The 18,266-nt window shown below is 46.3% G+C and overlaps 1 protein-coding gene across 6 annotated transcripts in view; it reads right to left on the bottom strand.

Moving 5' to 3' along the window:
- Positions 1 to 16,345: 16,345 nt before the first annotated feature.
- The window catches only part of XPNPEP1 (X-prolyl aminopeptidase 1), a 49,948-nt gene continuing 48,027 nt past the window's right edge, over positions 16,346 to 18,266 (bottom strand). For all 6 annotated transcript variants that reach the window (XM_066355056.1, XM_066355057.1, XM_066355053.1 and 3 more), the window contains one exon: positions 16,346 to 16,867. In XM_066355056.1, coding sequence (XP_066211153.1) covers positions 16,739 to 16,867 — 129 coding nt within the window. In that variant the 3' untranslated portion in view covers positions 16,346 to 16,738. The remainder of the gene's footprint in view (positions 16,868 to 18,266) is intronic.

Genomic DNA, 18,266 nt, shown 5'->3' with positions numbered 1-18,266 from the left:
GATCAGGCAAAAAACAAATATTTTTCAACAACTCTAGGCACCTCTGCCCTGACCAGAAAACAGTGACAGTTAAGAATTTCTTCCAACATTTTGTGTTTCATTAAACAGTTTACCACAAAAAAACAACTACCCTTGCCATGTGACTTAGGTAAGATTCACAGGGCACTGTTTCTCATGACTGTTGTAACACATTGGGGTGGCTCCCTTATTTACCTGCGACAAAGCCAAACACAGACATTTACCCTCTGTCTGAACCTGCGGACAAGGCTGGACACAGCCCCTCCAACTTCCTGTTCTTTGTCTTGTGATTGATGAGCTGAGATTAGAACTGTTTGTCCCTCTGGAACTAGCTATCCACATTTCCTGGTCTGATAACTGACTGACTTGTCCTGTTTGCAAAATACTGCCAACTGTAGATCACCTCATCCGCAGTGTATTTACTCTCCCTCCCCTCCCAGAAAAGTTGAAGACAAAACCACCCTGTGGAGACAGTCTGATCTGCAGATATGGGCGCTCTTCTAATTGCGGCCAGAGCCTGCACACGGTCCATCTTCTTGTCTGCTGTGTGCCCTTTCCCTCCCCGCTTTACTGAGATATAATCGACAGATTTTTGACTTTGACAATCTGCCCGGGTTTTATTGAACCTCTAACACACATGCCAGGGAATAGCTCTGACACCCTCTCTCCTCAAAGAGTTCAACATGGAACAGAAAAAAGAAGTACTTGAAGCTAAGTGATCCTAGTACCTGGCAGGCAGTAGAAAGTGTCAGATAGGTCGAGAGTGCCAAGGGAACTGTGGAGATGGAGAGAGGAATTCCACCTGGGGAACATGGAATTTTAAATAGAAGAGCAAAGCACTGTCCCCAAGGTGTGGTCCCCTAGCTCCGTCCTGAGAGAGGAGTAAATACACCAGCAGCAACTCTCCCCAAGCCGCGTCCTAAACACACAATCGAAGTAATCCCAATGTCCTGGATATGCATCAAATAAGATCGCTTCAGAAACAAGTCTTTTGGCTCCCACTACCAACCGGATTGCTTCTTTCTGTGGACAAGAGTCCGGAAGTTACCAAAGCTGCCCGGATGAGACCAATGACTGACATAAGGACAGGGTATGTAGTCTCCAGCCAGCCTCAGGGAACTAATAAAGAGACCTAGTTGCATGCAGGCTATTTGCAGAAACCCAAGCTGGTCCTGCCAGTGAAAAGTGTGTTGAAAAAGATTATCTGTTAAAAAAAAAAAGAGAAAAGAATTATCTATCAGTAGTTCATCATGATGTTCGCCTTGCATTAGTATGCATAGACTCAGACTGCAGCAAGTGGGGTGGTTTCCCTCCCTTTCAAAATTGAGGATGGGGGAGGGGAGACAAAAGGCCAGACAGCACTAGATTGCAGAGGGCAGTCTGTCACAGCTTCCAGGGAATCACAAAGGGCATCGTCTTTATCATAAATCATAAATGTGCATAAACTTAAATGCACATTACAGTTGCCGAAGCCTAGCGTAAATTGGTGCATTTTTTGTTTCAATAGCATTTGATTATTCTTGTGATGTTATTACTATGATCATAACTATTGCAATTTGCCAGTGTATAGAGATGGCTTGTCCAAAGAGATGCAGCTCGAAATCAGGAATAAAAGAGATGATTGGCTGTGAGCACCCACGGAGAGCGCAGCTGGTCCGGCCGCATCCCCTCCAGGGAGCTCAGGGTGTTAGGGAAAGCCTGGCCATGCACACCTAGGGAGAAAGATAGATACTGTGCATGCAGAGGACCAGCCTGAACCCCAAGCCTTGCTGTTGTTAAACCGCGGCAGGACCTTGGATGGTCACTTCACCGCTGCACACAGTGTAGTTCTTGTTAACATACTCTACTGCAAGTTAGTGCTGCTAGGTCTTCACATAGCTGTTTCCTCTTTTCTTTTCCTCAAAGGTCCTCCCACTTGGTAAATTGTCTTCCTTCACGTTTCTGCTCAAATATTTGGCCTGTTTTTATTACTTGTTATCTGATTGTTTTGTAAGTTTAAAAATACCTCTACATATTGTCAGATGTATGTGGTGTAAATATTTTGACCCTGTCTATTGCTTGCCCTTTTTTTTTTTTTTTTTTGTATTTTTCTGAAGCTGGAAACAGGGAGAGACAGTCAGACAGACTCCCGCATGCGCCCGACCGGGATCCACCCGGCACGCCCACCAGGGGCCACGCTCTGCCCACCAGGGGGCGATGCCCTGCCGCGACCAGAGCCACTCTAGCGCCTGGGGCAGAGGCCAAGGAGCCATCCCCAGCGCCCGGGCCATCTTTGCTCCAATGAAGCCTTGGCTGCGGGAGGGGAAGAGAGAGACAGAGAGGAAGGAGGGGGGGTGGAGAAGCAAATGGGCGCTTCTCCTATGTGCCCTGGCCGGCAATCGAACCCGGGTTCCCTGCACGCCAGGCCGACGCTCTACCACTGAGCCAACCGGCCAGGGCCGCCTTTTTATTTTTGATGAGAAATTTTAAATGTTCATTATGAGACTATATAAAATGCCCTGCACGGGAGGAGAGGCAGCTGGCCAGATCACAGACCCGGAAGAACCCAGGTCGGCTCCATAAGGAAAGAATGGAGCAGCACGGACAGAAGTAGACCCGAGGCTGAGATAGCAACCTTGGTTGCAGAAGGCTTCCAGATCCTGCTTCCACCCTCTTGAGGCCCAGCCATGGGAACTGCCTCTGGGTTGGAGGACCTGCCTCTGTGTCCCTCCAGAACCTCCTCTTCCCGCGCATAAGCTAATCAGAGTGGCATTTGCTACTTTTAGGAGCTTGACTAAGACAAGTGTTACCTGCACGGTGTAGGCCCTGCTTGCAATGGGAATTCAGAAAAAGGAGAGGTCTGTGCAACAAGGGAAGCCAGAGAAGACTTTCCAGAAGAGAGATCTGGAAGTGGACCACAGGAAATGAGAGGAAGGCAGAGGAGGAAAGAGTGTCACAGGTGGTGAGAGTAGCGTGACCAAAGGCAAAGAGACAGGAATAAGGGTGTGTAGGGGAAGACCTTGGGACCAACCTGATCAACAAGCATGCTGATGTTATGAGGCTGTGACAGGTGCTACAGGAACATCAGCAATGCCCATTTTGTGGAAGGTCACGACTGTTGACTCTTGTGAAGTTGACCGAAAAGGTCAGGAATGCTACATGTAAAAACCCTCATTGCAAAATACTGTGAGAAAATGAGGTGATCAATTGAGGAAAAAAGCATCTAAACTTTGGGGCCAGCCAGACTGGGACACAAACCTACTCTCCATCATTTAAAAGTAAGACTAGCCTGACCTGTGGTGGCGCAGTGGATAAAGCATTGACCTGGAAATGCTGAGGTCGCCGGTTCGAAACCCTGGGCTTGCCTGGTCAAGGCACATATGGGAGTTGATGCTTCCAGCTCCTCCCCGCTTCTCTCTCTCTCTCTCTCTCCCTCTCTGTCTCTCTCTCTTCCTTTCACTCTCCTCTCTAAAATGAATTTTAAAAAAATTTTTTTAAAGACTGAGCAATATACTCAGATGCTCTGAGCTTCAGTTTATTCTCATATAAACAGGAGATAATTATACCTAGAACAGCAGTAATGTAAAGGCTAAATGACACAGTATGTACAGTGCCCGGTACAGCCACTCAAAGACACTAAAGTACATGCCTTACCCACACCCACTGTAAATCAGCGTCACTGTTAATTAGGCACGTGACACAGCACTGATTAGTAAGAATGATGAGAACGACATTACTGAGTGTTCCCGATTACTGAGCACACTCTGTCACAAGCACAATGTTAAATGCTTTTTCTGTTATCTCATTCAATCCTTCTAACAACCCTGAGAGTGACACAGTCCAGAACGAGCTTTCCTTGGTAAAAATTTTCCAACGAAATTATGGTCAAATGATGATCAAATCTGATTGTCAGAGAAGGATGAGCTTCTCTACTGTGGAGAAGGAAACAGTCATGAAAACAATTCCTCTCCCTCAAACCTAAGCCCAGCAGGCTCCAGAAAATAGGGGTGTATTCTTGCAAGAAGTGGTGAGGGGAGGTGGTTCAGGGCTCAAAGAGCACTGACCACCAGTAAATTGATGATGCTAGAAGAAACCAGCTGGGCTAATCCACAGAGCAGCACAGAAAGGAGACTTTGGTTCTAGATGCAGATTTGATCTAAAGTAGGTCTCTTGTGTGACTCTCAGGTAAGTCACTCGACCGCTCCAGACTTCACTTTCTTCCCTTGTAATAGATAGTGTTTTGTCATATATAACATAAGGAACCTGACTTAAACCAATGGCTTCAACTTCTAGTTACACATTAGAACAGTGATGGGCAATCTTTTGAGCTTGGTGTGTCAAAATTCGCCAAAAAAACAAGCATAACTCGGGTGGTGTGTCACTTCGAGAAAAAAACCATAATTTCGCTATATTTGTAGTTTAAATAAAAATGTATAATTGTAATACATAACTGTATTTAATAAACCAAAAACTAATTATTTAACTTACCTGCTTAGTGACTTCTTTGTTCATCTGTCAGTCGGTTTCTTTTGTTGGTCTTGATATTATTTAACTTGTGTGGGGTGCCGTGAACTAAGATAAGTGAGGGGGAGGGGGAATTCTTTAACTAACCTGCCTATTAGTGACTTTTTTGTTGCTGAATTTCATTGGCTAAATCTTCAATTGAAGGTTGGTATTTTGTACACTTCAAGCCCAAGCAAGCGCTACTAACTTCATCTGTCAATCTGTTTCTTTTGTTGGTTTTGATATTATTTAATGCTGAGAATAAGGTCTCACAAAAGTACGTGGAGGGAAAAATTGTGAGTAAAGCCATTGCTATATTTTTCAGGGTGCTAAAAGTGCCTGGTAATCGGTTCCAGGCACTCCAGATTTCCTGTTCGTAGTGGCACTCCTCTTGATTCTCCAAGCGGCACCTTTCCAGATTCTCAAGCTTTGACCTCAAGTCGACAAACACCTGAGCCCAGATGCTGTCTTGAAATTCTGCAAGTTGCATCTTAGGTAAATTAAGATAGCTGCCGCTATTTCTAATGGTGGGAAACAGCACCCATAGCACAGGCCCTCGCCTCTCCCAGCCTCCCCCTCACTTATCTCAGTATTGATGGTTAATTAGAAATCCACAACACCCCAGCACAGTAGATTGGATGATGGTTGCTATGGTTATGTGGTTGCTGGTAATGGCGATCACAGGGCCCCCAGAGATGCATCCCCCACGGCATTCTGCTGCTCCCTGCTCCGCCGGCCGGAAGTGAGGTCAAAGATCCCCTAACAGCCTAACCGGAAGCCCCAGAACTAGACGCTCTGTGCGGAGTTCTGTTGTTTTGGCCTCCAGCCCTCCGGCACAGAGTGTCTACACTACAGCAAATGTTTTATCCTCGGCTACTGCACCTGGCCGTGCAGGAGCCGAGGATGAAACATCCTTCTCGGCATGCGGCCCCATACTTCTCTGGTATGTAGCCATGTGTCATCGAAAATGGCTACGTGTGTCAATGCTGACACACATGTCATAGGTTTGCCATCATGGCATTAGAATCACCTGAGAATAGTTGTGTGTTTTTTTAAAATAGAATGTCCACGCTTCTACTAAGGCCATTTTTTTTTATTCTGATTTTTAGAGAGAGAGAGAAGCATCAGTTTGTTGTTCCATTCATTCATGCATTCATTATTGGGGGGGGGAGGTTTCCATTGATTTGAGGGAGAGAGAGAGAGAGAGAGAGAGAGAGAGAGAGAGAGAGAAGCATCAACTTCTTGGTCCACTTAGTTGTACATTCATTGGTTACTTCTCATACATGCCCTGACCAGGGATCAAACCTGTTACAACGCTCTATGCACTGACCCACCTGGTTAGGGCCTCTACTGAAGTCAATTAAATCAGAATCTCTGGAGAGTGGATCTCAGGCATGGTTTGTTTTTTTAATTCTCCCATGTGACTTTAGTTTGAAACCCAGTGAGATAGGTCATTTTAAGAGCTCTGCCAGGTTTAAGAGCCAAAGTACCAGATACTTGATAAAACAAGGTAAAGAAAAGGTAAATAAATACCACATTGTTGACACTGAAACGGGTCAGCAAACATGACATAGCACAAACAGAGGTATGGCAGCCATGTGATTTGGGGAAACTATTTGAATGGCTAAGCCCAATGCAGAGAAAAGACATGAGTCTAAATAAAGATGATAGGATTGGTAGTAAAAATAGAGATCATCCTGGGAGAATTACTGGACTGAGTCATCAGGTAAAATTTGTGGAGTACTTACTACATATGGGCCAATCCCTGTCAGACTCTGTCACTGAAACACAAGTGGGCATGGATGATTAGATATGAGCATAACAAACACTATCAATGAAGACATTAATCACTCCTTTGTGGGCACCAGGAAATGCTTCATGGAGGAGGTGGTATTTGAATTAAACCTTGAAGGAGTCAAAGCACAGGCACATGAACTTCAATTGGGGATGAAAAGCACATTCAAAGCAAGAGAAAGAGGGTGAATAAAGCTTCATACTTCAAACCCAGCAAAACTCAACTCTTTGTCTCTCCGCACGGACTCCTTCATGTCTCCATACTTTTAATCAAGGTGTTCTTCCTGTCCTCTTGTTACCTAGATAAGTCCTGTTACTTTTTAAGAGTCAGCTGAGAGTCCCTTCCTCTAGGACACCATCAGTGAGGTCCCAGGTCTGTCTCCCAACATTTCCCTGTGCTTGCCTCCATCGTGACACTTTACACGAGAGCCCCCGCCATGCTGTGAACTCTTTACGGGCAAGAATGTCCTATGTATTCATTCATGGTCCTGTTTCCAATGCCTTTCACATGTCCTGGCTCTTAAGAGGTCTTAAATAAGTATATTGTTAACTGAACCAAGAAAATGAAGCAATTTTTTACAAAAAATAAATCAGATCGTATCAATCTGTAGCTGAATTTTTTTTAACGGCTTCTTCTTTACTTATCATAAAATCCAGACTCCTTACCGGCAGTGACTGGGACCCTAGATATATTTCTAACCCTAAAGCACTATATTTTCCTAACTTTCTTCACTCTGCATAAAACAAGCCTTGGAAGGATCCCCAAGTAAATTAACTGGCTGCCAAAACAAAACTTAACACTTCCATCAAGGGAGATGATAAAATACAGGTACTCACACAGTGGCATCCAGCACACAATCAAAACTCTCTAGTTACATGGAAAAGCGCAAAAATGTGACCCCTAGCCAAGAGAGAATTCAGCAGAAACAGTCACAGAAGTGAAAGGGAGGATGAAATTATCAGAAAGGGATTTCAGATAGTCGTTAGAGGTGCTAAAACAGGGGTCGGGAACCTATGGCTCACGAGCCAGATGTGGCTCTTTTGATGGCTGCATCTGGCTCACAAATTTTTAATAAAAAAAATAATGTTAAAAATATAAAACATTCTCTGCCCTGGCCGGTTGGCTCAGCTGTAGAGCGTCGGCCTGGCGTGCGGGGGACCCGGGTTCGATTCCCTGCCAGGGCACATAGGAGAAGCGCCCATTTGCTTCTCCACCCCCCCTCCTTCCTCTCTGTCTCTCTCTTCCCCTCCCGCAGCCAAGGCTCCATTGGAGCAAAGATGGCCCGGGCGCTGGGGATGGCTCCTTGGCCTCTGCCCCAGGCGCTAGAGTGGCTCTGGTCGCGGCAGAGCGACGCCCCTGAGGGGCAGAGCATCGCCCCCTGGTGGGCAGAGCGTCGCCCCTGGTGGGCGTTCCGGGTGGATCCCGGTCGGGCGCATGCGGGAGTCTGTCTGACTGTCTCTCCCCGTTTCCAGCTTCAGAAAAATACAGAAAAAAAAAAAAAAAAAAAAAAAAAAAAAAAAAAAAAAAAAAAAAAAAAAAAAAAAAAAAAATATATATATATATATATATATATATATATATATAAAACATTCTCATGTATTACAATCCATTCATTTCCTACCGCTCATGTTCATGGTTGCGGGTGGCTGGAGCCAATCACAGCTGTCCTCTGGGATACCCCCAAATTTTTATTGGATAATGTGTAAGGTACACAGGTCATTGTATGGCTCTAGTGGAATTACATTTTAAAATATGTGGCATTCATGGCTCTCTCAACCAAAAAGGTTCCTGACCCCTGTGCTAAAATAATACATTTTTTTAAAAAAACCCTCAGTTACTGTTAAAGAACACAGGGACAGAGGGGAAAGGAACAAAGAACACATGGCACAAATAGAAAACAGATAGCAAGATGGTAAACTGAAACCCAATTAAACATAAATAGATTAAACACCGCAGTTAAGGGGCAGAGGTTGTGTGAATGGATAAAATACAATATAATCACATGGGAAATGGCAAACGTCCAGTTTGACCTATTCACCAGATTTGGTAAGTTAAGTAACAGGAGGTAAGACTGGGAAGTTTGAAGACAAATTACGTTGGGTCATAGATATTAAATCCTATCATTTATTAGACACGTGCCTTCTGTGTGCAAATAAATAGCCCACGCTGTGACAAGGAATGACCTTCAGGAAGACTGGGTAGAAAGTTGACTTGGTTTCAGAATGCTTTATTTGATAAGGAAAGTAAATCTTTATCCCATCTCCTGATTTTCACTTCCCTTCAGGGGAAACAGGTGGCCGTGGTCATGCCTTTCAGCTGCCCAAGCCAACAATGCATAAATATGCCAGGTGACAAACAAAACGACCTTTACGCTCCATACAATGATCTTTCCTTCAAAAGTGAAAATGTACTTGGAAACTGAAGTAATAAGTCTAATCTCCCCTTGTCATTAAATCAATAAAAAAGAATTAAAGACAACATTACTCAAAACTGGGGTTATTGGAAGATAAGCGCCTTTTTTATTATTGTCATTATTATTATTGTTATTTCATTTTTCAGCGGCCACCGACTATGAAGGTTCCCAGAGTTAAAGGCATAGCAAGATATAGGAAAGATATTGCTTTTGCCCGAGTTTCATGATGCTGATATCAATCTTTTATTTCATAAATTTCAGGCTATTGCTTCCAACTCAGGCTTTGGCGCATTAAATGTGGCCCTGATAGGAATTCAAATAAGAGGCTTCCCAGGGCCACTAAGGCGGTGGGCTGGGGAAGGACCTCCCTCCCACACCTGGAGAGTGAAGGCAAGGTCACAGAGCAGCCAGACTCTGGAGATAAAGCTGAGCTCAACCGACTCAGAGGTACAGCTTTTGCTGTTGTCTTTTCCCCAACAAGAGAAGAGAGCACAAAGGATTTGTTGAGCCTCCGAAGATCTGACTTTGTGAGGTTGAAAAAGCCCAGACCTCAAAGTCAGCAATCTGGAGTTTGCCCCAATGCAGCCCCTGCATATCCCACCTCTCTAGGCCTCCGTTAGATCTGTGTAGCAGTAAATCTCTAAATGTTGTTTCTGACCTGAAATCTTAAGGACCTATGTGGAGCAATCATTATATTTGGAAAATACTTTCCAAAACACCAATTGTCTTAATGCTAAGGACAACCTTGAAACTGAAGGCAGGGGCGTTGAGTGAGCTGAAGGACATCCAATCAGCTAAGAGAAAGCTAGGTCTGGTCCCAGGTTGCAGGCCTTCCGGCTTCTAATCATCTGGCTTCTAATCACCTGTCATTTATTCCTTTCGGCCTTTCCACAAAGAAAGTAGTATAAGAGCTGTTTAAAAGGAGCATGCTTGCAAAATGGGGAAATGGTGCTTTGGAGTTCTTCAGGGAGGGTTTGGATGGGGGGCAAGCTGTAAAGATGGAATGGTCTATCCGGGAAGGATTGAGACTGAAGTTTGCCCCGCTCCGAGTGTATATACGAAAGAGCTGAAAACAGGTCCTCAAATGAACCATTGTACACAAATGTCATCAGTGTTGGGATAAGAACATGTCTTTATGGTACAGGACATCTGGATAATCTCCCCACGGACAACATTAAAAGTCCCCGGCAGCCCAAGTCCCCGGCAGCCTCTCCACCTCTTGTTTTTCCCCTCACCGTCACCCCTCCTTTTCAGGGACGCACTCTCCAATCCCTCCCTGCACCGCCCACACTTCCCTGCAGCCCTGGCCTTGCTCACACTGGCTCCTCGTCCCCTACATGTTTCCTCTTCCTTCATGTACATCCATCTCCATGGTGCTAAATCATGACGTAGATACATCACGCATTCTGTGATTCTCCGAGCTGGAAGAGCTCCTCCGTCTCCTCTAAACCAGTGGTCCGTGGGCCATTTGGTACCGGTCCGCAGAGAAACAATAAATAACTTACACTATTTACATTTTATTTAAATTTAAGTCTGAACAATGTTTTATTTTTAAAAAATAACCAGATTCCCTCTGTTACATCCATCTAAGACTCACTCTTGATGCTTGTCTCAGTCACGTGATACATTTATCCGTCCCACCCTAAAGGCCAGTCCGTGAAAATATTTTCTGACATTAAACCAGTCTGTGGCCCAAAAAAGGTTGGGGACCACTGCTCTCAACACTTTCCCTATATTTCACTTCTCTCTAACATACTTATTCCTGAACTTGGCCTTATTTCGCCTCTTAAGTGGGCATTTCTTTAAGAGGAATATGGACTGTCACAGAACATGGATTTAGGGATGCAAACCAATCTTATCTTGATGTCTCAGGTGCCAGGAACTGCTGTCACCTCAAATGTGATATTGAGCAGTTCAATACATAGTAAGTCCACAATAATATTTGTGGAATGTTATTTATTTGCTCATTTTATTGCAATATCAAAACGCTTTTTCAATCTTAATTTTAAAACTGGATTTGGGGCCCTGACCAGTTGACTCAGTGGTAGAGCGTCAGCCTGGCATATAGATGTCCCTGGTTCGATTCCCGGTCAGGACACACAAGGAGAAGAGACCATCTGCTTCTCCACTCCTGCCCTTTCTCTCTCTCTTTCCCTCTCTCTCTTCCCCTCCCACAGCCATGGTTTCATTGATTTGAGTGAGTTGGTCTCAGGTGCTGAGGATGGCTCCGTGGACTCCTCATCAGGTGCTAAAAAAAACGGGGGGGGGGGGGGGGGGACTCGGTTGCTGAGCAACGACCCCAGATGGGCAGAGCATCGCCCTCTAGTGGGTTTGCCAGGTGGATCCTAGTCGGGGCACATGTGAGAGTCTATTTTGCTCCTCTCAAAAAAAACTGGATTTGGAGTAATAATACTTAATACCAAAATAAATTTCTGAAATCGCCAAGTACTTCCATGAGCGGTTCTAGGGAATATACTCCTAGAAAGTGGAGGCCCTGAGCAATGGGGAAGTGACTTGGCAATTCTTGTATCACCAGGAGAACCTTAGCCTTCTGGAGACAGAATTTTCCTTGTGACATATGTTTAAAGCCCCCAGGTGAAAACACACCGAACTGAAAGACAATATCTTCATTTTGGGGCTCTCAATCCTTATTCAGCTGATGACTAAAACACATACCGAATCATGGCACATATTTAAAGCCATGAAATATTTACGGTGCAATGCCTAAGGCAGACGATATATACTTTATTCATTCTACAGCTCAGGAAATTCTGAATACAGAGACTCAAATTGATCCTCTCAAACGATTATGTCAGTGCAAAAGAATAAAAAAGAAACTTTCCTTTAAAAAAGTTCTTCATCTTCAGGATCTGATTTTCATTCTGAAAGATGGTGCTCTCTAGAGATGCCTTAGAGGAAATAAATAAATCGAAGCTATAGCTCTTTCCTACAGCCATCAAAGTACATTCTGCCTTGTGACTGAATCATTTCTGAGCAGGTGACACTCTTCCTGCTGTTCCTCACATGTTAGAGCTACCTCATAAAAGGCTACATCTAAGTACAGATTTGCTAAATGAAATAAAACATCTCCGTGGAATTTCCCCGAGTTCTGAACAGCTCCCCACAGCCGTTCTCATGTCTCTTATGAAGTGCTGGCTGCCTCAGTGAGTCTGTAATCCTGGGAAACCACAGGGACCTGGTAAGAGACATGAGTTGAAGTGTGACATGCCAAGAGGCTACCTTGTCAGAGACTGAGAAACTGTTTCACCAACTTCCAGATTTTATTCATTTGCCTCTTTATATCATGTTGCCTATGCAACTTTCCTTTCTCCAGAGATTCCTCAACCAGCATCTTTCGGCCCCTTTTTTTCCTTTGTCACTTGGTACAATAATCTCCAGAATCAGTTCATGGGTGCTCAATAAATATTTGTTGAATAAACAGAAAATTATTCATGAAATAGTTTTGCCCTACGTGAGGAATTATGCCAGGAGCTCGGGATGACATTGCGAGAACAAATATGGCCTCCCACACTGTGGTGTTCAGTCCATCAATCACGACAAAATAAATGGTTTACGGATGCGATAAGCATGATGTACAAGCCGCATGACACCTCCTGGAGAGATCAAGAAAGCACCAGTATTAACATGTCTCACTCTAAACTGTGAATTAAACGGTATGGGAATTATATCTCAATAAAGCTGCAATTAAAAAAAAAAGAAACCCAAGCATCTCAGGTTGAGTTGGAAGACGTAGGCCTACAGGCCGAGCTAACATTCAGGACACTACGGGAGGTTTCTCATTCCTCACAGCCAGTGACAGGGAGATGCCACCACTGTCCCCACTTTACAAAGAAGGAAACAGGCTCAGGGAGGTTGTGTTCTTGCCCAAGGACTCACAGCTCGTACATGGTGCCATCTGCTGTAGAACCATGCTTCTCATCACTACAGCCTTTCTCGTGCTACTTCTATGATGGAAAAATAAAATTAAAAGTTCCTTTAAAAAAGAATACAAATTTTCCCTTTTAATAAAATTATAAGCAGCAACCAAGGTGTCCTTCAGTGAGTGAGTCAGACACAAGCGGATGTACTTGGACAATGGAATCTGCCGGGGTCCTCACGGTGCTGACTGGCCGCCACGTCCTAGCGGCTCCCTCCGACCGGACTTCTCTCCCGCATCTCTGCTGCACCTGCCCTGCTCGGGTTTGGGCCGCACCCAGTAGTTTCTCATCAGGGCAGAAGTCTGCCCCACCAGTTCCGGTGGCACGGATGGCTCCAGCCCCTGCAGGCCTCACCACGAGGCCCCACACTCACCCACCGCAGAGTGTAAACAGCTCCCAGTCCCCTGCTGTCCTCAGAGAGGCTCCCGAGACTGAGCCCCCACAGTTCTCCCAGGCCCGTCAGGCCCAGGCCCGGCCGATAACGTCCCCCTCCCTGCACGGATGCCGATAGCAAGCTTGTTAGTCTCCACCTGCTCATAGGAAGGGTTGGTGCGGGGACTTGCCCCTGTCACTGGTGCAGTCTCATCCATGTATTTTTAGTTTTGCTATCCCAGTTTGTTTTTATGGAGTGATTTAGAGAAATTTTAAAAACTGATACAACTGCTACCCCTTTGCTGGAATCTGCATTTCTGCTTTGCAATTCTGACCCTATGGAATGAATTCTTACTCTCTGCTCCCCAGCTCTTCCAGCAAGTAGAAACCACGGTACAGACTCTGACTCTAAGCTGACAAAGCACCCTCCCCTGCCCCCTGGGCCAGCCCTCCCATTACATGCTGTGTCACCATGTCACTGCTGGTCTAAACCCCTCACCTGCCAGAAACACCAAGGGCTAGGCCTCCTTCACGGTCTGGGCACACCCTGGGCTCCCTCCCCAACTGCCCACTCCTATCTGATGAGAACTGACCACTTGTTCGTGCTGGGCTGCCAGGTGCCAGGATGGGCCCTCAGGCAGGACAAGAGCCGAGAGCTAGCATGGTGGGGCAGGCCCCTCCCACAGGACGAGCCACACAGATCAATTTTTTTTAACCAGAGGGTGAACAAGCTCTGAAGTTGGCCCCTGGGATGTTCCCAGCAGAGACCCCCACCTCTGTACCTTTTCCTTAAATCCTCACTACCTTGAACACAAACTTCTCGAGGGGATAAAGTGAACAAGACAAAGAAACAAGACCAGCTTCCCTAGACTTATTCTATAAATTTAGCATATTTGTTTTTGTACTCAAACTTTTTTTATTATTCATTTATTTAAAAGTGAAAAAGAGCCTGACCAGGTGGTGGCGCAGTGGATAGAGCATCGGACTGGGATGCGGAAAGACCGAGGTTCGAGACCCCGAGGGTCACCAGCTTGAACGCAAGCTCATCTGGCTTGAGAAAAAAAAAAAAATGCTCACCAGCTTGGACCCAAGGTCGCTGGCTCGAGCAAGGGGTTACTCAGTCAGCTGAAGGCCCGCGGTCAAGGCACATATGAGAAAGCAATCAATGAACAACTAAGGTGTCGCAACAAAAAACTGATGATCGATGCTTCTCATCTCTCTCCGTTCCTGTCTGTCTGTCCCTGTCTATCCCTCTCTCTGACTCTCTCTCTCTGTCCCTGTAAAAAATAATAATAAAATAAAAGTGAAAAAGAGTCAGTCTTTCAATCCACATTTTTGTTTCGTCTTCCCTCTGAGCTCCTGCCCAGTGTGGGTCTATTCTGGTCCTTGATCTTTCTGGGGCCATCTCACCTGCTTTATGTCTCTTGGACTTAAATGCCAAGATGGGCAAGTCCACACAGGAAGCGCCGGGAAACTTCGCTTCCACCAATTAAATCAACTTTGCTCCAGATCGACTGCCTTGGGAGGTAACAAGCCTAACAGCCTGAAGAACAAACAGTGGAGGTGCCGTCACACTTGAGCTGCATTCTGTTGAAATTCCAAAATCAAATGCAATTCACAACCCCTGTTTTCTGAGAGAGGGAAACCCTTGGGGCATCAGAGATGATAGCTAGCATCTTAAAGGGCAGTTCTTCTGACTTTTAGAGGAATGACAGATGAGACACATGATTAATACACCCCATCATCTGAGGAGAAACCTTCTAAGTCCAATCCTGTGGAACATACTAGAAATATGAGCAAGTATGAACCAAAGGCATTCAAGAATTGATCTTTGGTGGGTCAAAATAGATCCTGTTATTGTGAGGCCACGTTACAAACAGAACCTGAGAACCAGCCGTGTTATCCTGCTTCCTCCCACACAGCCAGCTGGAATCAACAATCCCTGAGAGAAAAGATGGAGGGCCGGTGGAAAGCGGGCAAGATGGGTTTCCGGCACTCTGTCCACTTAGGCTCATCCTCTCTGTTCACGTCACATCCTGGTCCTGAATGGTCAATATAGATTAGTTCGTTTCATTTCCTGCTCTGCCAGCTGGAGAAAGTAACGGACATTGCCAATCATGCTTCAGCAAATGGCCAAAATATGCTTATATTCATTCATCTTTCAAAGCTGTCAAAATCAAATATATGCTTTTAAGATTTAATGAGACTAGTGTAAAAAAGAACATAGCCATACAGTAGAATAGCCTACAGTCATTAAAAATAATTAGATCTATATGTACCGATGTGAAAAAATAACCTGGCTATATTTACTGCCAAGTTATGAAAGCAAATTGCATAGGTACAGAATGACCCAACTTTTATATAAGGGACAGATGTGTGTGCCTATATTCCTTTATATGTACATACATACTCATTCTATATGCTACTGAAGACCGAATACAAGTAAACAGGCAAAAATATACAGCATATATATTAAATACACATAATATACAATAGTGGTTATATGAGTATATCTTAGGTTGGGTCTTAAAGAAGCACACCCTAAAACAAGAATGCATTTAAAGTTTAGTGGGGGTGGCCCCAGGAAACAATGGGGGAGAAAGGAAAGTGACAGAAAGGAAGAAAACAAGGGGTGTATCATTGAAGGAGTTACCACGATGGGCAAGTAAGGCTCAGTGCCATGGGAAAACTCAGGAGGTGGTGTAGACCACATCTCATACTTCCCGGCCACAGGGTGAGGAAGTCAGTTTCCCCATCCGCAGCCATGACACTCTGAGATCACGGGGACATTAGCTCTGCCAGACCTTCAGGCTTGCTCCACGTGTACAAGTGAAGAGAAAGCCCACTGTCTGTAAGGAATAAGACCATGAGATCCATGGTGCTAGGCTGAGATATCTGTCATGTTTACCACAGGGTGGGTCGCGGAAGACTCAATTTCAACATTATGATTCTTTTTGGTTTTTTGCATATCAATGACATTTTAAAATCAGGAAAAAAAAAAACCTGATAATAAAAATACTCACCAAAATATTAGGTTTTCCAAAGAAAAAGAGGCACTCTGTCAACTTAGGCTCACCCTCTCTGTTCACGTTTTCTTTGCTATCATCCTGGTCCTGAATGGTCAATATAGATTAGTTCATTTCATTTCCCGTTTTCCAAAGAAAAAGAGGCTTACCACTAAGATAATATGAAGAGAAGCCAAGGGTCTCTCCTCAAAGGGGCCTCTCACCTAGAAAACGTCCGCTCTGGAGGCCGCTGGCCCTGTAAACGAGCTTGCCTGACACGCGGCGTGGACAGTGCCATGAGGAAAGAGACGGGGAGACGAAACACCTTTGGATATTTTATTCACTGGTCATAAATACCATCTCATGAGCATCAAGGTGATCGTGAATACAGCACTAGCACCTGGAACTGGACCGCCAGGGAGCACTTGCGGTTCCACCGTCGCCGGCCAGAAAACTCCCTGCAGCCGCTCGGGTTCCGTCCCGGGACACTGCCTCTGGTGCAGCGTGTTTATTCTGGGCTCGTTCTCAAGCATTTTTTAAAAAATCATAAAAGATCAAGTATTTGCAAGAAAATATCAAAGAGGCTAAGAAGATGTTCAGTTCTTCTCAGTCTAAAAGTAAAAAGGGGGGTTAAGGAAGAAAGGGGGAAAGAGGTCAGGGTCTGCGAGTGTCTTCCTGTCCCCAGAGCATTGTAGGAAAGCAGAGCAGGGCGGCGCTAATGCTGCTTGGCAACGGGCTGCGTCTCCCGGAAGAGCCACTGGAGCGCTTCCTGGCGGCCCTGCTTCTGCAGCTCCTGGCCGATCACGTCCCTGCAGGTCTGGTGGTAGCTGTTGAGCCAGTCACACTAGAGGGAGAAAGACAGGGGGCACCATGTTCACAGGCACACCCGCTCCAAAGCTACCGGGCAGACAGTGAAGGCCCACATGCTGAGATCACCCGGGAGAGGAGAATCCTTCCACCTTGCTCTCGGACAAGGGGCTTCTCTGTGCTCTGTCTCCTTGGAAACAGGCAGGATGAGGCCGCATCGCTTCTGGTGAAAATGCCCCTGAAACAGCCTAGCTCTAGCGCGTGGACCGGCCATGACAGGGAGGGAACCATAAAACCTAATGGCAAGTGATGGCTCCCGGCTTCCTGGCGTGCAGAGTAACTAACCAGGCGTCCCTCATGTCGGGGCGCTGGAAACCACACCCACAGGCCACTACGGGAGAGAGGGGCAGGGTCTCCTTGTAGCTCCTGCACCCCCCCCCCCAGTGGCCTCATTCCCGTACACCTGAGCCCCCTGGGTGTTGGGGGAGCCTGACAAACAGCACTGGGCTGCTAGAAAGGCTCCCGCTAAGGGACACACCTGAAGCCGGCCTGCCTACACACTGAGCGCCTAACCTGGATCCACTGGCAATAAACCAGGACACGGGTCTGGAGCGTGCGGCCAAGGACTGTGCACTGCAGGGCGGAGGAGGGAGGAAGCCCACTGCACTCTCAGCAGATGCGGCCACGGCAGGAGACAGCGAGGTAGAAAGGAGGCCTGACGGGCCTGGTACCTGGCTGCAGGCTGAGCCACTGGGCCTGGTGGTCCCAGTCCCACAGCTGGAACAGGGTGCATCGCCCCCCGTGGGCGTGGGGAGCTGGGGAATGAAGGCTGGAGTAAAGTCAGCTTCTACCATGAGGACAACGACCCACTCCCTCACTCTCCATGAAGTGGGCCTGACTGGACACCCCCCTCAGCGAGGCAGCAAACTGCCACCACCATGGCTGTGGCTGTTGTAATGAGCCAAATGCCATTTGGGGAGACAGTGTTGTTACAAAATCATGGGCTTTGGGGACTAGAGTCTGGGCCAGGTACCAAAGCCCAGCTAAGAGGTCAGGATGGGACACATGAGTGAGTCCTCAAGGCACCAGGGCAGACAGATGGGGTGATGGTGCCAACCGGCTTTGCCCATCTAGGGCTCTAATCCCCACTGACAAAGAGCCTACTAGCCCTGCTGGGAAGGAAGTACTGTCTGCAGCAAGGGCCAACCAGGAACCACAGACGAACCCCCCAAGGCCCTCTGGCCAGAGGAGGGGAGGGAGAGGGTAAGCGAGTGCAGCCTCAGGGCACCACAGCAACCTCCCACAGGCAGTCTGCCGCTGCCCCGGTCACATCCAACCAAAGTCCTCTGCTGCCATCTGGTGACAATTGATGGGAATGCTGACCCAACCCTAAAACTCCCAAAAGTGACAGCTAAGACAGTCTGTTGGGGATAGAG

This window comes from Saccopteryx leptura, chromosome 13, assembly GCF_036850995.1.
Source record: "Saccopteryx leptura isolate mSacLep1 chromosome 13, mSacLep1_pri_phased_curated, whole genome shotgun sequence".
Lineage (NCBI taxonomy): Eukaryota > Metazoa > Chordata > Mammalia > Chiroptera > Emballonuridae > Saccopteryx > Saccopteryx leptura.
Note: the sequence above shows the minus strand (reverse complement) of the source record. Positions and strands in the feature narration are given on the sequence as shown.